General features: G+C 37.4%; 1 protein-coding gene and 1 long non-coding RNA gene across 2 annotated transcripts; one reads left to right on the top strand and one right to left on the bottom strand.

Annotated features, from left to right (window-relative positions):
- On the top strand, positions 1–13,637 carry LOC147566796 (uncharacterized). The gene is made up of 2 exons (XR_015230565.1): positions 1–118; positions 12,197–13,637. It is a non-coding gene; the product is annotated as an uncharacterized LOC147566796 (long non-coding RNA).
- LOC147566797 (transcription repressor MYB5-like) lies at positions 12,047–13,401 on the bottom strand. The gene is made up of 2 exons (XM_086653348.1): positions 13,030–13,401; positions 12,047–12,921 (listed from the first exon to the last, which is right to left on the bottom strand). The coding sequence occupies exons 1-2, from the start codon at positions 13,317–13,319 to the stop codon at positions 12,426–12,428; spliced, it is 786 nt and encodes a 261-aa protein (XP_086509474.1). The 5' UTR covers positions 13,320–13,401; the 3' UTR covers positions 12,047–12,425.
- Positions 13,638–18,972: the final 5,335 nt, after the last annotated feature.

Raw genomic sequence — 18,972 nt, 5'->3', positions numbered from 1 at the left:
AAGGCAACAATAAAACAATTGATAATCACAGAACACCATTACCAAATGGCTTGCTTTTACGAAAGGACTTTTGACATGAAAGATGAGGATGCCTCTCTTGACTTGGTTTCATTTTCTGGTGAGTCCCTCTCTCTCTCTCTCTCTCTCTCTCTCTCTCTCTCTCTCTCACACACACACACACACTTGAATTCCTTCATAGTTAGAGGCTTAGAGCTTTCTTTCTGGTTACGAATAATACTGAAATGTTAGTTGCCTTCGAGAAGAAAACAAGTGGGTAGGCTGAGACAGTGTCACTAAAATCAGCTAAAAATATATGGGGAATGCTTGAGAGAATTAAATTAGAAAATTCTAGTAAGAAAATCCCCATTCATACAATAAAAATGTAAAAAAATCAATCAGATGTTCATTGCTACTTCTTTATCATCTTCATTTGCATTCAGTGATCAATTCACTATTGATATAAATGAGTCCTTGTAAACCCTTTTTTACCATTGACATTTAGGACCTACTAGCATACTGTTTTCACCATAGCCCATTTGGACCTTCCTAAAGAGTGTCCATTAAATTTGAAACTTAACATTAGACGGTCGGTCCGTCAATGAGTTGATCAGTCCTCTATCACTATTCACTAAAACACCAAGATCTATATGAAACTATAATCTAGAAATTTGTAGGGAGATAACCCAAGCCAAGACTATGTCTATGAAACCTCTTTCTTGCCGGAGGATCCCACTATACAGAGAATGGTGGTCGTTATAGGGTTGAATGGTGAAAAAGGGTCCAAATGTGAAAAATATAGGCTTTGAATGTACGGGTGCCCCTAAAATATTCTAGTGTTAGGCCATTTGTTTAACTATTGTCTAATTCTAAGTGCATCTCTAATGCAAAACTCAAAATCTAATGGACTTATGTGAGAAGTCTCAATTGAGATTCTCTTTAGTACATGGTTAAATTGAGTGTCTCCCGGGCCGGCCCTAGATCGCAGTGGGCCTAAAGCGAACTCTGAAATTGGGGCCCTTTAAAGAACTAAATTTTTTTTTGTACAATTTTGTTACCTTATTCTTATTAATAAAGTCTACTTATTTTTAGGTTTTATTGTTCGGTTGTATGAACAAATTTTGTAGAAAAGTTTGAACCACTTTAAAACAATGTTTTCATAAAAAAACAAATTTGGTGTCAATTTTAATATCAAATGAATATTCTTTTCAAATACTTGTAAAAATTATATAATTTACTTACCACTTTATTTCTTATAAAAAGAACGAGAGATCATTATATTACTTTAGTTCGATTGGTATAACAACTTTTTAAAATTAGGGTTAAAAGAGTAAATTTTCTTGGTAGAGAGATAATTTTGGTAATATCATGTAAATATTTTGATCACATAAAATGTCAAGTAATGATGCACACGCCAACAACTGGTAGTCCAGTTGGTAAGTGCATATAATCTGCAATGCAGAGATCACATACTCTAATAAAAAGAATACTTATTACATGGTATGACACAACAAGAACTTATAATATAACTTGATATACATATAACATGTAAAAAAATAACATATGAGTAACAAAAACTACTTATTAAAATAAGCAATTAAATAGGATACTTATGAAATAAATGAGTTGAGATAGAAACGAAGCAAAATAAGTAATTAAATAGGATATTGATGAAATAAATGAGTTGAGATACAAGAGAAGCAAGAATATGAAGACAATGGGGATTTTCAACAAAAAAAAGGCAATGGGGATTGAACCCATGACCTGCTGGGTTTTGAAAATAAGCTTTGCCATCTGAGATAAGTGCGTAGTTAGTAATTTCACCGTTCAGCTGCTACATAGTTGTCGTTTGGGGGCCTTGAATTTTCATCAAGATGTGGGGGCCCAAAGCAACCGCTTTGGTGGCTTTGGGCCTAGGCCGCCCCTGAGTGTCTCTAATTCAAGTCTTTCTCCAATCCAATACTCAGAAAAACTCTAATACTTACACATTTCTGTGAGAACTATCACTTTGATAGTTCGATTATAATCGAACAAGAGAGTAAACGACTTTAGCAATAAAAGAGAGAGAGGAGTTTAGAGATTAACTGTTCTCTTGTGTATATATTATCAACAATGTTTACAAGTATTTATAGGCTACTGTAATACAATCAGGGTAAATCTTAGGGTAAGGATACACATAAGTGATGTTAATCTAAAATACAATTGGGTCTTCTGGAATCTTCTACATGGTGGAACCGGCGGGACCGGTTTATCTTGCCCGACTGGGTCGGTTGGCGCGGGTCTATGGATCGGGTGACCGATCCATACTCATGACCCTAATACTCCCCCTCAAGTTGGAGCAGGAATGTCAATGATGCCCAACTTGCCAATAATGGATTTGAACGCTTCAACATCGAGTGGCTTCGTAAAGATGTCTGCTAGTTGTTCCGAGGAGGGAATAAATTGCGGAGAAATTAACTTGCTTTTAATCTTTTCACGGACTAAATGGCAGTCGATTTCCATGTGTTTGGTGCATTCATGAAACACCGGGTTTTCTGCAATGTGTATTGCAGCACGATTGTCACAGTGGACAGGCATGGGAGACGAGTGATTTATTCCCAGATCAAGAAGTAGAGATTTAAGCCACTGGAGTTTGCAGGTGAGAGTGGCAAGCGCTCTATATTCTGCTTATGTGGAAGAGCGAGCGATAGTATGTTGTTTCTTGGATTTCTAAGAGAGTGGGCTAGAACCAATCATGGTGAGATAGCCTGTTGTAGAACGCCTGGTTGTCGGACAACCAGCCCAATCAGAGTCACAGAAGCCGAAAACGATAAGTTGGCTTGAGGAGGAAAGTAAGATTCCTTTTCCTATAGAACCTTTGAGACATCGCAAGACGTGCGACATCCATATGAGGGATCCGAGGGTCTTGCATGAACTGACTAATGTTATTGACCGCGAATGTGATGTTTGGTCGAGTAACATTCAGGTAAATTAGACGACCTATAAGGCGGCGATACACGGTAGGATCTGAAAGGGGTGAACCTTCCGTGGGGCTGAGTTTGGATTTTTGATCCATAGGAAAACGAGAAATTTTGGAAGCTGTGAGTCCAGAATCTTTTAGGATATCGACAATGTATTTGCGTTGGCATAAAAATATGCCATTCGAGGATCTAGATACTTCGATTCCCAAGAAGTATTGGAGATGTCCAAGATCCTTTAGGGAGAAAGAGGAACGGAGAAATGATTTAAGGGAGGAGATTGCCATATCATTATTCTCGTGACGATAATGTCGTCGACGTATACCAAGACGTACACCGACGTTGTTCCTTTTTGATATGTGAAGATAGAGTAATCTGCAAGTGATTGGACAAAGCCTTTTTGTAGAAGAACAGAAGAAAATTTAGAAAACCACTGGCGAGATGCCTGTTTGAGACCGTAAAGGGATTTATTGAGGCGACAGACACGGGTCTCCCCCTCAGGCAAAAAGCCAGGTGGTAGTTTCATGAATACCTCTTCATTCAGATCACTTTGGAGGAAGACATTGTTGACATCGAGCTGGTGGAGCGACCAGCCTTTGAGAGCTGCAATGGAGAGAAGGACCCCAACCGTGACCAACTTTGCAACAGGGGCGAAAGTGTCGGTATAGTCAAGTCCTTCGATTTGAGTATAACCTTTTGCCACTAGACGTGCTTTGTAACGCTCTATGGATCCGTTAGCATTGAATTTGATTTTGTAAACCCATCTGCAACCAATGGGTTTCTTACCAACTGGTAGAGGAGTTAAGGTCCAAGTATGTTTGGATTCAAGAGCTTTAATTTTGGAAGCCATGGCTTCCCTCCAATGAGGTGAAGTCATGGCCTATTTGAAAGAAGTAGGTTCAGAATGTGAGAGAACCGAAGTCAAAAATATCTTATGAGAAGGGGAGAATGAGGACACCGATAAAAAATCCGTTAGTGGATAAGGGACGGTTGAACGGTTATTCGAGAAAAGCAAAGAAATGTGACTGCAATCGTAATCCGCTAAACGAGGTGGTGGTCGACGATTGCGGGTTGGACGACTAGTGGAGGGTGGACTGTCACGGTCCGTTGAGGAGGTATGGTGTGTGCCCATAGACAAATCAGGAACAAAAGTGGTATCACTGTCCATCAGGGTCGTGTCAGTTGATGGTGGTGCCTCTAGAGGGGCTCCACTTGAACTCTCGGTTGTGGAACTGGGCTCGTCATGACCCAGTGAAGCTGATGGTAGAGGTGCCTCCAGAGGGGCAACCGAATGCTGTTCGAGAGCTGGGACAGAGACGTCCCTGTCTGGGGACACCGAACCAGGAGGCGTCTCCAGAATTGGGGTTTGACGGAAGACGTAGGAACCGTCGTCCGGAAGGGATATAAACGGTTGTTGGGGGGACAATGGTTGTCGATCAAAGTGTTGAAATGGGAAACGAGTCTCTTGAAAAGTGACGTTCCTAGATGTGTAAATCTTTTGACTTTGTAAGTCATAAATACGGTAACCCTTTAGGGCATGAGGATAGCCGATGAACATGCCCGGACTTAGCTCGACGATCCATCTTATGGCACCCAAAAACCCTAAGATGGTCAAAGGAGGGAGTAGTCCCGAGAAGAACTTCATGCGGAGAGCGTCCATGAAGAATGGGAGTAGGAATTTTGTTAATTAAATATACGGCCGTGAGGACGCATTCACCCCAGAATTTGAGTGGTAAGTGAGCTTGGAAACGAAGAGCCCTAGCGACATCTAGGATGTGTCGGTGTTTACATTCTACCACCCCATTTTGTTGAGGTGTGTAGGCGCAACTCTTTTGATGTATGATTCCTTTATCATTGAAGAAATTTTGAAGTTCATTAGAAAGGAATTCGGTTCCATTATCGGAACGTAGTGTTTGTAGTTGGTGAAAGAGAAGGTCTCCATTACCCGAACGTAGATTTGTAATGTTAGAGTTAAATTTGTTGATTGTATAATTTATGAATTTAGAGAGAACTTTAAAGGTTTCCGATTTAGAGTGCATTAAATAAACCCAAGTACATCTAATAAAATCATCAACTAATGTAATGAAATAGTGACAACCGGAATTGGAAGTCACATTAAAGGGACCCCATAAATCGGCATGGACTAATTCAAAAGGTCGAGAAGAAGAAGAAGAACTAGAAGAAAAAGAAAGATGAGGTTGTTTCGAAATTGGACAAACATCACACGAAACTTTATTTTTTAATCGACTCTTAATACATGGGTATCTAGACGAAATAAAAGAAAGACGATTAAAAGACGGGTGGCCAAGTCGCCAACGGCAAATATTAAAAGTACTCGGACTACTAGAAACAGAGGAAGATAAAATTTTGGGTTCCGTGCAAAAGTAGTAAAGTCCATCGTGAGGATCACCAAGTCCAACCGTCCTTGTTGTCAACGGATCCTCAAAGACGCAAGAAACCGAGTTAAAAGTAACATCACAATTAAGAAACTTAGTTGTTTCAGAAACCGAAATAAGATTAAACTTAGAAGACGGTATATGGAGAACATTAAGTAGATAAAAATCCTTAGTAAAGGATATGGAACCAACGTGGGGAACCTTATACCTAGAACCATCCGGGAGGCGGACATAATAATGTGGTTGAGCCGCCGTATAAGAAGAAAAAGAAGAGAGAGTGGGGCAAATATTTTTAGCGGCTCCCGAGTCAATCACCCATGGAAACGTATAGGTGGTATTAATACCTGTTAGGTTGACAATTGGATTAGCGGTGCCTGTAGAAGGAGTGCCTGCAGTGGGATTGTTTTGTTCATATAACCGGACAAGATGATGATATTGGTCCTGGGTCATTGAGGTTGCTGAGGACACCCCCACAAGAGAAGGGTCGGAGACCGAGCTTATTACGACCGAGCCAGCGAGTTGGTTTTGTCGGGTACGTGGAGGGTACCCATGCAATTTGTAGAAGGAGTGCCTGCAGTGGGATTGTTTTGTTCATATAACCGGACAAGATGATGATATTGGTCCAGGGTCATCGAGGTTGCTGAGGACACCCCCACAAGAGAAGGGTCGGAGACCGAGCTTATTACGACCGAGCCAGCGAGTTGGTTTTGTCGGGTACGTGGAGGGTACCCATACAATTTGTAGCAGGTGGCTTGGACAAGGCCGTGTTGATGAAAATTGTCACAATACGGCCGAGTTCGTTTCATTCGTGGGGGGAGATATTGACGGTCCGTTCGGTCAAAACGTCTACCCGAGGACTGACCGATGGCTAGTGTGGCGGCTTCCGAGTTTATCACTTCCGAATTGGTGAGATTTTGCTGGATCTCTTCCTGTTTGACCATGCTATGAATTTTGAGAACCGATGGAAAGGGATCCATGAGGAGGATTTGACTTCGGATTGAAGCAAAACGATTATGGAGTCCTTGAAGGAACTCCATGGCTCGATCCTGATTGGATCGATCAATTAATGCTTTACCGTGACCACATAAACATGGTTCTATAGCAAGAAGAGATTGAAGCTCATCTTGGTGGGATTTGAGATGAGTGAAATAAGTAGAGACGTCAGAACCGTCTTGTTTCATTGATGAAATCGCACGTTTAAGCTGAAATATTTTGGGTGCGTTTGTTTGATGAAATCTGTCATATAAATTTTGCCATATATCAGCAGCAGACTCATCGTAGAGAATTGATTAACGGATGTCTGGGGCAACCGAGTTTACCAACCAGCTAGATACTAGATCATTACACTTCTCCCATGCATGTAAGTCAATGGGAGTGGTTGGTTTCGAAGTTGAACCATCAACGAAACTGAATTTGTCTTTGGCTCGTAAAGCCATTTTCATTCCTCTTGACCAGGAAGCATAATTGTCACCACTTAGAAGTGGGGTGATTAGAACAGTAGTAGGCGAGTCAGAGTGATGAATGTCAAACTTCGCGGAAGAATGAGGAGGAATTGTCGGAGTATAATCCGAACCAGAATCATGAGGTGTAGTCATGATGAAGAAAAGGAGAAAATCGTTTTTCTAAAAAAAACGGTGTGGCTCTTATACCATGTGAGAACTATCACTTTGATAGTTCGATTATAATCGAACAAGAGAGTAAACGACTTTAGCAATAAGAGAGAGAGAGGAGTTTAGAGATTAATTGTTCTCTTGTGTATATATTATCAACAATGTTTACAAGTATTTATAGGCTACTGTAATACAATCAGGGTAAATCTTAGCATAAGGATTACATATAAGTGATGTTAATCTAAAATACAATTGGGTCTTCTGAAATCTTCTACATGGTGGAACCGGTGAGACCGGTTTATCTTGCTCGGCTGGGTCGGTTGGCGCGGGTCTATGGATCGGGTGACCGATCCATACTTATGACCCTAATAATTTCATAAATACATTTAATAGGAAAACAGTAATTGAAAGATAAAGACTTTTTATTGGTCATAAAAATAGTGTGCGTAATCGAGACATCTTAAAATTAAGGACTTCCACATCATCTTAAGATCTCAATTAAGTTTTGCATTGAAGAGTTTTTTTTTTAAGATGAGTCCACTAGTCAAAACTCTTTCAACCCACTCCAAACAAGTCACCACTTAATTCCACCAACTTCTTCAACAAAAAGAAAATCCCACCAACTATTTCTCACTACTAGGTACTCCCTATGATGCAAAGATACCCTTTGTTTGTGAAGTGTCACGTACTCAATAACATAACTAGTGGAGACATCATTCAACACGCTTCAGGCAGAAGGGGTTTTCATTATTTGAAACTAAAATAATAATCGAAACAGATAAAAAAAAAAAAAAAAAAAAAAATCATTTTATAATTGTTATTTAGGTCAACATATTTAGGCTTGGTGGGAGATATGCACAAAGTAAAAAATATAATGGGTTTAATGTCAAAACTTTATAAAATATAGGTAAAAGTCTATATTTCTGATTATTCTTCGTACAAATACATGAATGCATCACTATTGTGTTAATTGTTTAGTGAATGTGTGGACTGTGGACATGTGGAAGAACATATTTGTTTTGTATGCAACACAAACTAGGTCGGATGAAATCAAACAATAAAAGTTATAGTAAAATAACGGTGCCTTGCAAAAATTATTTGTTCGGTGAATCCATAAATTTAGAAAATTTTAGATTTTGTGTTAATATTAGATTTATGATGCTAATAAGACCTACCTTTTGGACATTAGAGTTAGAGCAAAATATCAAATATTTATAGACAAATGCTAAACGAAGCTGTATAATTGCTCCACAAAGCTATTTGCTAGACACCACTGTCTTTTTTTTTTTTTTTTTTTTTTTTTTTTTTTTTATAAAATTGCTAAACAACACGAAAAGTTGGTTTATCGGTTTTATGTACGAAATGTTTTGTTGAATCTTAAATTGCTAAATACCATTATGGTTTAACTCTACAAAATTATTTACTAGACCTATCATTTTCTTTTGTTAAATTATCAAACAAAAATAACTACAAAATTATATATAGGTTAGAATCGGTATTGTCAACCTTGTTCATTAAACCCATTATAGTTTGGATTTGCAAATTTTATAAACTGAATGCAAATTTTGTACACTCGGTTCAGTTTTGCAGAATGAGTTTATAAATCTCATAACATCAGTTTGGAGATGCCAAATAGGTTTGTGATTTTAACAAACAGGGTTTACAAATTTTGCAAACTGGATTTGCAAAAGTTCGCAAGAAGGTTTCGCGAAATTCGAGTTCGCAAATGCGAGCAAATCCAAACCAAAAAAAAAAACAACGAAGAACAAAAAACGTTAAATATTCATGACGAACATCAAAACCATAGTTTTTATGGTCACTAATAATATTATAAGGAATAACATTAAAGCTCTAAATATTTTTAGTATGTGTCTCATCAAAACTAATAATTATGATGTAAATAACTCTTCGTAGCAAAGCGAGAACTTGAGTTTCTTTTTTGTCTACTCTTGCTTTGGATTAGTTTTTGGGAGTGATGATTTAGTTGACTTAGATAATGAAATTGAAGTTGTTCATACTATGATCTAAAGAAGAAGGTAATATTTAATTGGTAGTGCTGCTACCGGTGATGATGATGGTGGAGAAGAAGATGATGAAGAAGAAGATAGTAAACAAACCTACTGCTGCTACAAGTCTTGTCCAAAAAATATCTAGTTATTCTAAATCTTTTTCTTGTTAAGGGTTTTTCTGGATGGGAAAATAAAGAAAATGACATGATCCATGATTATAGATATTATTTCATACCTAAGTGAAAACTACACATAATATACATGTCATTCTTAGTTATTTAAAAACAAACATTCATTATTTTGCTTAATATGTATAATATTCTGACTCAAATAACAATTTTTTGAATATCAAAATTATCTTGTTGTATTTGACCTATCATCATGAGTAACCATTACATGTAACGGTCACGAAACCCGTGTGTGTATGTGACGCCCCAAGCCCTAGCAGTTATCGATATTATTCCCGTTTTAGACACCTCACACAGGTACGGGGTTTTGTTCTTGGCGAAGACTCCATGAGCCCCCCAAAAGGCCTCGACACTTACCAAGCTTGAGCGCACACCTATAGCCCAGGTTCCGAACACTCTCGTGAGCGATGTGGGACTACCACATACCCCCACCCTCAGCGAAGAGCCGTCATCGGCTCTGATACCACTTGTGACACCCCAAGCCATAGTTTGTTATCGATATTGTCCTCGCTTTAGACACCTCACACAGGTACGGGGTTTTGTTCTTGGTGAAGGCTCCACGAGCCCCCCAAAGGGCCTCGACACTTACCAAGCTTGAGCGTACACCTATAGCCCAGGCTCTGGACACTCTCGTGAGCGATGTGTGAGGGGGAGATTGTTGGGATGCTCCCACATTGGTTGTGGAAGGGGCAAGAGTGAATTTATAAGTGTGAAAAAGACTTACCTCTTGAGTTAGCTTTTGGGGTGAGAGAATCCCAAGATCGTCCAACTGGTCTTTCTTCTAAATGAGTCAGTGATCAACTCACTGATCTAATTTTGTACTATGTCTAGCACTTCTTACCTTTTTATTATAACCCTCATGAACTATGTATACACTACTGAATGTCTGAAACTAACTGAAGGAAATAACAAGGGCAAGAACATCAAACATAGCTAGACATAAAAACATTTTATATCTTACCAAATAGATGAATGTTTAATTATGAAGAACATATAGTATTTCTTGTTGGAATCGCTACCTAGCTTGTGAGAGGCGGTTTTCCAATTAAGGCAGTTTCCAAATTGAGGCTTGTGGCGGTTTTTTGGAAATGTTCGTAGGCGGTTTAGTTGGTAGGCGGTTTGGTGAATCCTTACCCAAGTTGGATTTCCAATTTGGAAATTGCTCAAAATTGGGACATAGTGTCGGCTTATAATAATTATAAATAGGGCTTTGAGTGCCACCACTAAACATATCAACACAAGCAACAACTCTTCTTTAGAGAGAGCTAAAGAGAGAGAGAGCAAGTGAGAGAAATCTTCTGTTCATAGTTTTGAGCGGTGTTTAATTTCTCGGTCGTCGAAGATTTAGTAAAGAAGGTTAATTTCTATACGGTACCATCTTGGGACGAACTTGCGGGTTGTGTTAGTCGTCTTCATCTATCCTTCAATAAAGATTTCTTGTTCGCCCGAGGACGTAGGCTTTAAAGCCGAACCTCGTTAATTCTGTTCGCATATTTAAATTTTGGCTTAACTTTTCGATTGATTTTCATAGTCGGATCAATTTCTAGGATAGGTTTGATAGCTTCCGCGACTTTTAGTTCTAACATAGCTCAAAAGCAGTTGGATCAATTTTTTCTTATTTTAATGTACCTATATTCATCAGAATCTCGAGAAAGACGTCTCGTTGGATTCGTCTCATCGAGCTCTTGAATTTAGACTCAAATCTTGTCCAAATCCGATTCCGTATGAGTGAGTTATTACAAAATTAGTTAGGTATGGGTACCATTAACTCTAAACCGGGGTTTTGAGTTAGTACCACATTTATGATGGAGGAAATGTTTTATTTACTTATATAGAATCTTCCATATATTTATGGTATGTTGGTTGAAATGGAAAGGTGTTTCTCGTGGTTTGCAGTACCACGCAAACCACACACGCTTGGTGTGGGCGAATGGGCGCTTTAGAGGCGCCCACACGCACTTTGTACTTCGCACGTACTCATCGTCGTGAGGAGCGATTTAAATCTTTGATTTTACGGTCATAGATTTGATCCGACGATCAGGATGATTGGCGCCCTTAAGATAGATCCGTTGATTATCTAACGGTGGGCGTTCAAGGCGCGTGATCTTGATAGATCCGTTGAGATCTGACGGTCAAGATGACACTCTAAAACCAACAGTCAAATATGTCTGTTGGGAAGCATCCATTCGTTTATAGGCACCTGTCTAAAGGGTCACCAATACTTCTATAAATACCAAACAAAATCCAGCAAACTAAACACGAAAAATTTTAGCATTCAAAGTTAAGAGCATTTAGAGTTTAAGTAGTCACTTGCATCTGGTTCTTACTGCTTGTTTGAAGTTCGTACGCTTTCAGAAAAACGAAGTACTCTTAGTCGTCATCCTGAAAGGTATAGCCGTTGTATCCTGGGAGACAAACATCTGACTGGTTTTAGTACTAATACCAGGGTGTTCACTGTCTTAAGGAAAGAGACATCTCGACTCGGTTTTCTCTCTCTAACCTTCTAATCAATTTCTGTTTTAAAATTATATTAGTTTTCTTTTTTATCTGTTTCAAAAAACAGTAATATTTTTTAGACTTAAAGTTATCTCGGAATTTATTTCAGAAAGACAGTCTAAAGTATATCCCTGTTTTTAATAAAACAGGAAGACCAGATTGTTGGTTTTTCAGAGAAACAACATTTCTAATGGTAATACCAAACATAGCTAGGGAAGGAAAGAGAAGTTGCCACTTCAGGTGAAGGGTTTGGGAAGGGAGCAAATGAAGGGAGGAATAGAATTTCTTGCTGGGGATACCATGACTAGCTAGTGAAGGAAAAACTAGAAGGGACAATATATTATTTAGTTGGTACTGTTAGTTTGAGATGAACTATATAACATAAGATAACTAATCATTAAGAAAAAAAAAATCTATTATTGTCTTTTCAAATACAACATAATATATAATACCATATATAACTTTGGTAATTAAACAATTACTTATATGCATGCAATCATAACTAAAAACCTACTTTTGATGTTAAACTACTTCTCTTTTCAGGTCTCTTTAAATCCAAAAGGCAAAGAAAAGCTAGAAATGATTTTGACATTATCATCTAGCAATCCTACTTGATCACTGAAAACATCAACATAAGAAGATATATGGGAATACAATATCTAATGCTTCCATTGGAGAGCCATAATCCAAAGCATTTACCTATTGAAGATTTACTCATGTTGATAAGGAGGTTTGATATTGGATGGTTGTTGTTGCTAATCATCAGAATGAGCTATATCTCTTCATTGATCAAAGAATCCAAGAAAGACGAAAATATATCTTCGGTGTTGTTATTTATTCGGTCGCCATCTTCTTCCATATTTGGGAAATCCATTATCAACCCACCATCATTGTTCAAATCCTGCTCTTGGTTATCTAGGGTACTTGTAACCCTTTTGATGAGATGCTGCTGGTTCTCACTGTTATCAACACTCTTAGTATCTAATATTTCATGTGAAGACATAGAAGCAGTAACACAATTAGGGTTAGGGTTTAATTCAGGTGACACTAGTAGTAGTCTATTACTACTACTATGACGTTCATCCGTATAAGGAAATGATACTAAGCATTCATGGTGATGATAAGGGTTAGGGTTAATATTGTTTAATGGCTTGTGGGTTCTTGGATCTAATCCTTGACTTATCAGTTTCTTGCTGATATGGGTATTCCAGTAGTTCTTGATCTCGTTATCCGTCCGTCCGGGGATTCTTCCAGCTATTAAAGACCATCTGCATACATACAAGAAAACAAAGTTCTAGCTGGAGTGAGAATTTTGGAGTTCGCTTAGAAAGAGCAGAAGAAAGAGAAGAAGTAATATAATATATATATATATTAACCTGTTGCCAAGGAGACGATGAAGACGAAGAATAAGATCTTCTTCATCAGAAGTAATCGAACCACGTTTAACAGAAGGTCGAAGATAATTCATCCAACGAAGACGACAACTCTTACCACATCGAAGAAGACCAGCACGTTTAGGAAGGGTACGCCACCTTCCTTCTCCTTCTCTTCTTATACAATTTATTAAAAGTTCATCTTCATCAGGTCTCCATGGCCCTCTCTTCAATCCCACCTTACCACAACATGCTTTCTTACTACTACTCTTTGGAGACGAAGACGACACCATCACTCACCTCTCTCTTTCTCTCTCTCCTCTCTCTGGAATGGACTTTTGTGGATCATGTGTGTGTTAGATCACCTTTCCTACAAAGATGAAAAAGTAGGTACATGTGTGGCCAATAATGAATATAGTAACCAACAAGGGAGTTGGGAATGGGATGATAGCTCTAGTATCCCACTATCCCCACACCGGGCATTTTTAACCTAAATTTGGTATATTTAATTAATATGTGGAACCCACAGTTTAGTCGTGTAAATTGTATGTTAGCCAAAGCCATGGTTATATTGATTGTTCGGAGAAAATAACATTTTTAAGTGATCCTAATTGTCTCTTTGCTAAAGAGATTCTAGAAGATGTATCTTCTCTTTTTTTCACTACTGGTTGTGGGGAAGGTGCACGTGTCATTTGCAGTGACGTGGCTGAGAATCCAGCGATCCTGTACGAAAAAAAGTCGAGACCCTTTTGTATTATGGAGTGAAGGATAAAATATCTTTTCGTATTTCAATGGAAAACAAATTCAAAATTATTTAAATTATAATTTTTTTAAAATTTGGACGATCAAACTGACCATATTAAATTTGTACTTCTTTTACTTTCCTAGGGAAAATAATTGTATCGAATATATTATTTTAATAAAACATTATCATACGAAAAAAATCACTTAATTATTAAACAAGACATATCAATTTAACTATACAATGGAAACATTTGGCATTGTATCTAATACTTCTATGACAATATTATAACTACCGTTCCAAACCCTCTAACTTCACGACTCATTGTCTAGTTAAATTATGCTTTAGAAAATGATGTAACAAATTTTTGAAATAGTACAGATCTCTCTTTATGTACCCAAAAAACTATATTCTTACCAATAAACTTTCAATTTACTGTTCTAACATTATTGAATAAGAAAGGAAGAAGCTTTTCATAAAAAAAATTTAAGAAACATAACGTAGTTGGTTTTCTTTTCACATTAGACAAATGTTACTTTCTAATAATTCATCTTTTTGTAAGTTCAATATTTGTGTTAAGCTTTGATAAAATTTAAGAAAATAGAAAAAATCATTTTTTTTTGTTGAATTAGAAAAAATCATTTAGAAGAGAAATGTTGTTTGGAGCGACACTTTCATAGTGACACAAAAGCGAATGAATAGGAATACGGCACGTGGTGCAAAAAACAGAAAAGCACGTGCCCTAAGAAGTAAGCATTTTTGTGTTTTACGCTTCAATCCACAATTGTACCTTGTTTAGAGTCAAGTCCCTCCACCCAAAAACAGGATATAGATTGTTGATTTTTTCAAAAAAACGAAAAAATTCGATCTTCAACAACCAACACCTGAAACCTAACAATCAAAGAATCGTGTTATTCATTTGATCATTAATATTTAGGGTATTTGATTGTTTCGCAAACGATTCAAACTTCATTTCAATATTTTGATTTTTTTTTTATTATAGGTTTATGAGTTTATCAACGATCCATAAATGCAATCAAAACATGATAGAAATTAGAGAGAAGGAATATTTCATTAATCCTCAAAATCAAGATTACTGAATCTTATTACATTCATCGAGCTTATATAGCTCTTACAATTCAGTTAGAGAGAGAGAGAGAGAAAGAATAACAGAATCTGTTATAACAACCATAACTAACAAAGTTAGTTAGGATTGTTAGTTACGGTTGTTATTCTATTCTTGCTATAAACACCGCCAGAGTAAGTGTTCTTATACTTATATTTTGATTCTTCAGTCACACCATCTTCTACCTTTAGCTTTAGTCTTCATACACTTAGATTACACTCTAGTGTATTCATTATCATGCCCACTCAAGATGATGGGTTGAGAAGGACCATCAACTTGCTTCATAGAGATAGGAACAAATCCTTAGAAAGACACTTAGTGAGCAAGTCAGCTGGCTGCTCTAATGAAGGAATGTGTCGAATGTCAAGCTTCCCTGAAGCCAACAAATCCCTCACAAAATGGTAATCAACTTCTATGTGTTTAATCTTAGCATGGCAAATTGCATCAATATTCTTAGCACCCAAATTGTCACAATACACAACCATGGGAGAAGAAATCTTCAAATTCAACTCAATAAGAAGATAAGATACCCAGAGTAATTCAGCAGCAGTGATGGACAAAGCTTTGTATTCAGCTTCAGTGGAAGAATTTGCCACTGTTGGTTGCTTCTTAGAGTACCAAGAGACAAGTGACTGGCCAAAAACAACACAAAAACCACTGGTCGACATCCTTGAATCAGGAACCTGCCCAATCCGAATCAAAGTAACCTCTGAGCTTTCAAATATCTCCTGGTGTTATTATAATCCCACAATCTACTGTCCCTTTGACATACCTAAGAATTTTCTTCATCAATTGAACATGAGAAGACTTAGGTTTCCGCATGAATATTGAGCAGCATAATTCACAGCATAGGCTAAGTCAGGTCTTGTCATAGTGAGGTATTGAAGACCACCAATGATACTTCTATAAAAAGAAGGATCAGAGACAATAGTTCCATCAAACTTGGAGAGTCTATTTCCACCAAACACAAGAGTGCAACTTGGTTTTGAATCGAGCAAATCAACCTTTTCTAGCAAATCAAGAGCATATTTCTTTTGGGTAAGGAAAAGAGCAAAAGATTCAGCCCTAGACACCTCAATACCCAAAAAAATAGAGAGGACCCAACATTTTCATAGCAAACTCTTTACTGAGTGTAGCCACAAGAGTTATCATGAGAGAATCACTACTTCCAGTTAAAATGATATCATCAATATAGGGAAGTAACACCATCACAGCAGGCTCAGTTTGCTGAACAAACATAGATTGATCATGAGCACTTCTCTTGAAACTAAGTGTGAGTAAGAAAGACCGAAATCTCTGAAACCAAGCTCTAGGAGCTTGTTTCAAACCATAGAGACTCTTATGAAGATGGCAGACATAAGAGGGGAATTTCATATCAATGAAACCTTGAGGCTGAGTCATAAACACATTCTCTTGAAGAACTCCATGCAAGAAAGCATTAGATACATCCAACTGTTGAATCAACCAGCCATTTGAAATAACCACATTTAGAACAATCCATATTGTAGCAGCCTTAACCACAGGACTAAAGGTTTCAGAGGAATTCAAACCATCTTTCTGATGATATCCTTTTGCAACTAATCTGGCTTTATACCTTTCCACTGAGCCATCAGATTTGTACTTCACTTTAACCACCCATTTGCAGCCTAATAGGTTCATAGAAGGATCAGATGGAACAAGAGATCAAGTCCCATTTCTCTTCAAGGCTTGAAACTCCTCTTTCATAACATTGCCCCATTTGGGATTGGAAGAAGCTTCTTTGAAAGTAGATGGTTCCATATGATGGAGAAGTTAAGTGAGAAATGACTGAGACAAACGATGTCTGATAGAAAAGTAAGAAATGTAATCAGGAATACATTTAGACTAAAGATACCATTTCTCAATCTTGTAGTCATTCTATGACATGGTTCAGGAGCAGATGGTTCATCTACTGAAGTGCGAAGCTGTGGTGAGTGCTCAATGATGGGAACATCAAGAACAATTTGAGCTGTAGGAGCCACATGTAATTGTAGTGTAATGGGATTAGCAAAAGGGAATGTTGTTTCCTAAAAAATTACATTCCTTGAGATATAAACCTTCTGAGATTCCAAGTCTAAGCATTTATAGCCCTTGTGAGAGGAACTATAACCAATGAAAATACATTTACAAGACTTGGGGCTGAGCTTATCTTGCCTAATAACACCTAAATGAGGGCAACACAAGCAACCAAAAGTTTTTAAGAGAGAATAATCAGGTGCTTTATGAAATAATACCTCATAAGGAGACTTGCTATGAAGAAGTCTGGTTGGAAGTCCGTTAATAGTGAATACAACAGCTGAAAATGCTTCAAACCAATAACATTTTGGAACTCAACTGAAAAAGAAGAGATTTACCCATCTCAGTGATTTGTCTATTTCTCCTCTCAGTTATTCCATTCTGCTAAGGGGTCTAAGGACAAGAACTCCAGAAAAAGATGCCACATTGATCCAAATACTCTTTGAAATCACCTTTAGATAATTCTAGAGCACCATCACTCTGAAAGTACTTAATGGATGTTGAAAATAGATTCTCATTTGCAGTTTTAAACAACTTGAAGTATTTCAAACTATCAGACTTGAATTTCAAAGAATAGATCCACAAAAACCTACTGAAATCATCTAAGAATAAGATGAAGTATTTGTCACCTGTGATGTTCACTTGAGGAGAAGGACCCCAAATGTCACAGTGAATTAAGTACATAGGAGATTCAGTATTGCTTTAAGAGATAGGAAAAGGTAAAAGCTTACTCTTGGCTATTGAACATGAAGGACACAAACTCTTAGATGGTTTGTCTTGAATTGAAATCAACTTATTCCTTGAAAGAAGGTGAATGATGGTGTCAGAAGTATGTCCTAATTGAGTATACCAAATGGAAAAAGGTGCAGCTAAAGAAACCACATAACTTTGATGAGAATCATCATCCTGAATTCCAAATATTATAGGATATAAGTGATTTCTCACTGTACCTTCATTCAATATGTTATCAGACCATAAATCTCTTATTTGATATCCCCAAGGACTTCATTGAACATTGATTGTCATGTGTGAATTTCGATATAGAGAGCAAAGTTTAGGAACATATAATGCATTAAACAGATCAAAGTTGTAAGATGAAGTATGAAGCTGAGCATTACCTGTAGCTGCAATAGGAATTAAGATACTATTGTCAACCGTGACAGAATCAGAGCCCTTATATTCTTGCTGATCTATAATAGTGGATGGATCATTTGTCATATGGCTAGCGGCTCTAGTATTAGCTAGCCAGACTTTCTCAGTGATAGTATTATGAACCTCATTATAGGATATGTCTTTTGAAGGTAAAATAACCACCATATTTGCTTCTTCAAAAGCAAAATCTTCTGAATTGTAGTCAAAATTTGACTCATACAATTCCTCCTCAGTAGGAGAACCATTTTCTATTTTATCATTTTTACTTTCATCTGTGCTTTCATAGAGATGAATTCCAGCAAAGTTACCTTTTTTAGGTTTAAACTGTTGAGGAAATCTCTTATATTGTGAATTATTTTCGTTTTTACTTTGTGAATTTGATGCACCCGAAAAGGTTGCACACCCAAGCGGAGGAATCAAGTAGTAGTCCGGCAAGGCCAGGATCGATCCAAGGATAGGAAGGTGATGTGGTGTTTAAATGCCACATTTGGATCACTTAACTTCGATGAGTTGGCTCATTTCAAGTTTTATTTGTAATCATTTATATGTTTTTCTTGGCAGGTACCTTATTTGGAGTTTGATGTTAGATTCAGAATAAAACGGAGCATTTGTCACATTTTCATCTCATGTGAAAGAGACCAGAAGGAAAGAGCATCAGGGGTATTTTGATCATTTTGAGAAAATCAGAGGTTAGATGAAAAGTGGAGTCAATGGTGAGTCCGACGGCGAAAACGAAAGTTGAATCGGAGTCCGGACGTAAAAATTACGGAAGAAATAAGTCGAAGGTTATTTTGGTCTTTTCTGGAAATTAGTGGAAGTAGAGACAAAGTTAAAGGCACTCTCTTGAATTCTATATTAAAATCAAAGTCCAAGACCAAGCCCAATAGTCTAA

The sequence above is a fragment of the Eschscholzia californica genome, unplaced genomic scaffold, assembly GCF_041429995.1.
Source record: "Eschscholzia californica isolate CP2 unplaced genomic scaffold, dmEscCali1.0.p SCAF_1, whole genome shotgun sequence".
Classification (NCBI taxonomy): Eukaryota; Viridiplantae; Streptophyta; class Magnoliopsida; order Ranunculales; family Papaveraceae; genus Eschscholzia; species Eschscholzia californica.
Note: the sequence above shows the minus strand (reverse complement) of the source record. Positions and strands in the feature narration are given on the sequence as shown.

Coding starts and splice junctions, on each gene's coding strand:
- LOC147566797 (XM_086653348.1), bottom strand. CDS start 13,319: ATGGTGTCGTCTTCGTCTCCAAAGAGTAGTAGTAAGAAAGCATGTTGT. Junction 12,922..13,029: donor CATCGTCTCCTTGGCAACAG/GTTAATATATAT, acceptor GTATGTATGCAG/ATGGTCTTTAATAGCTGGAA.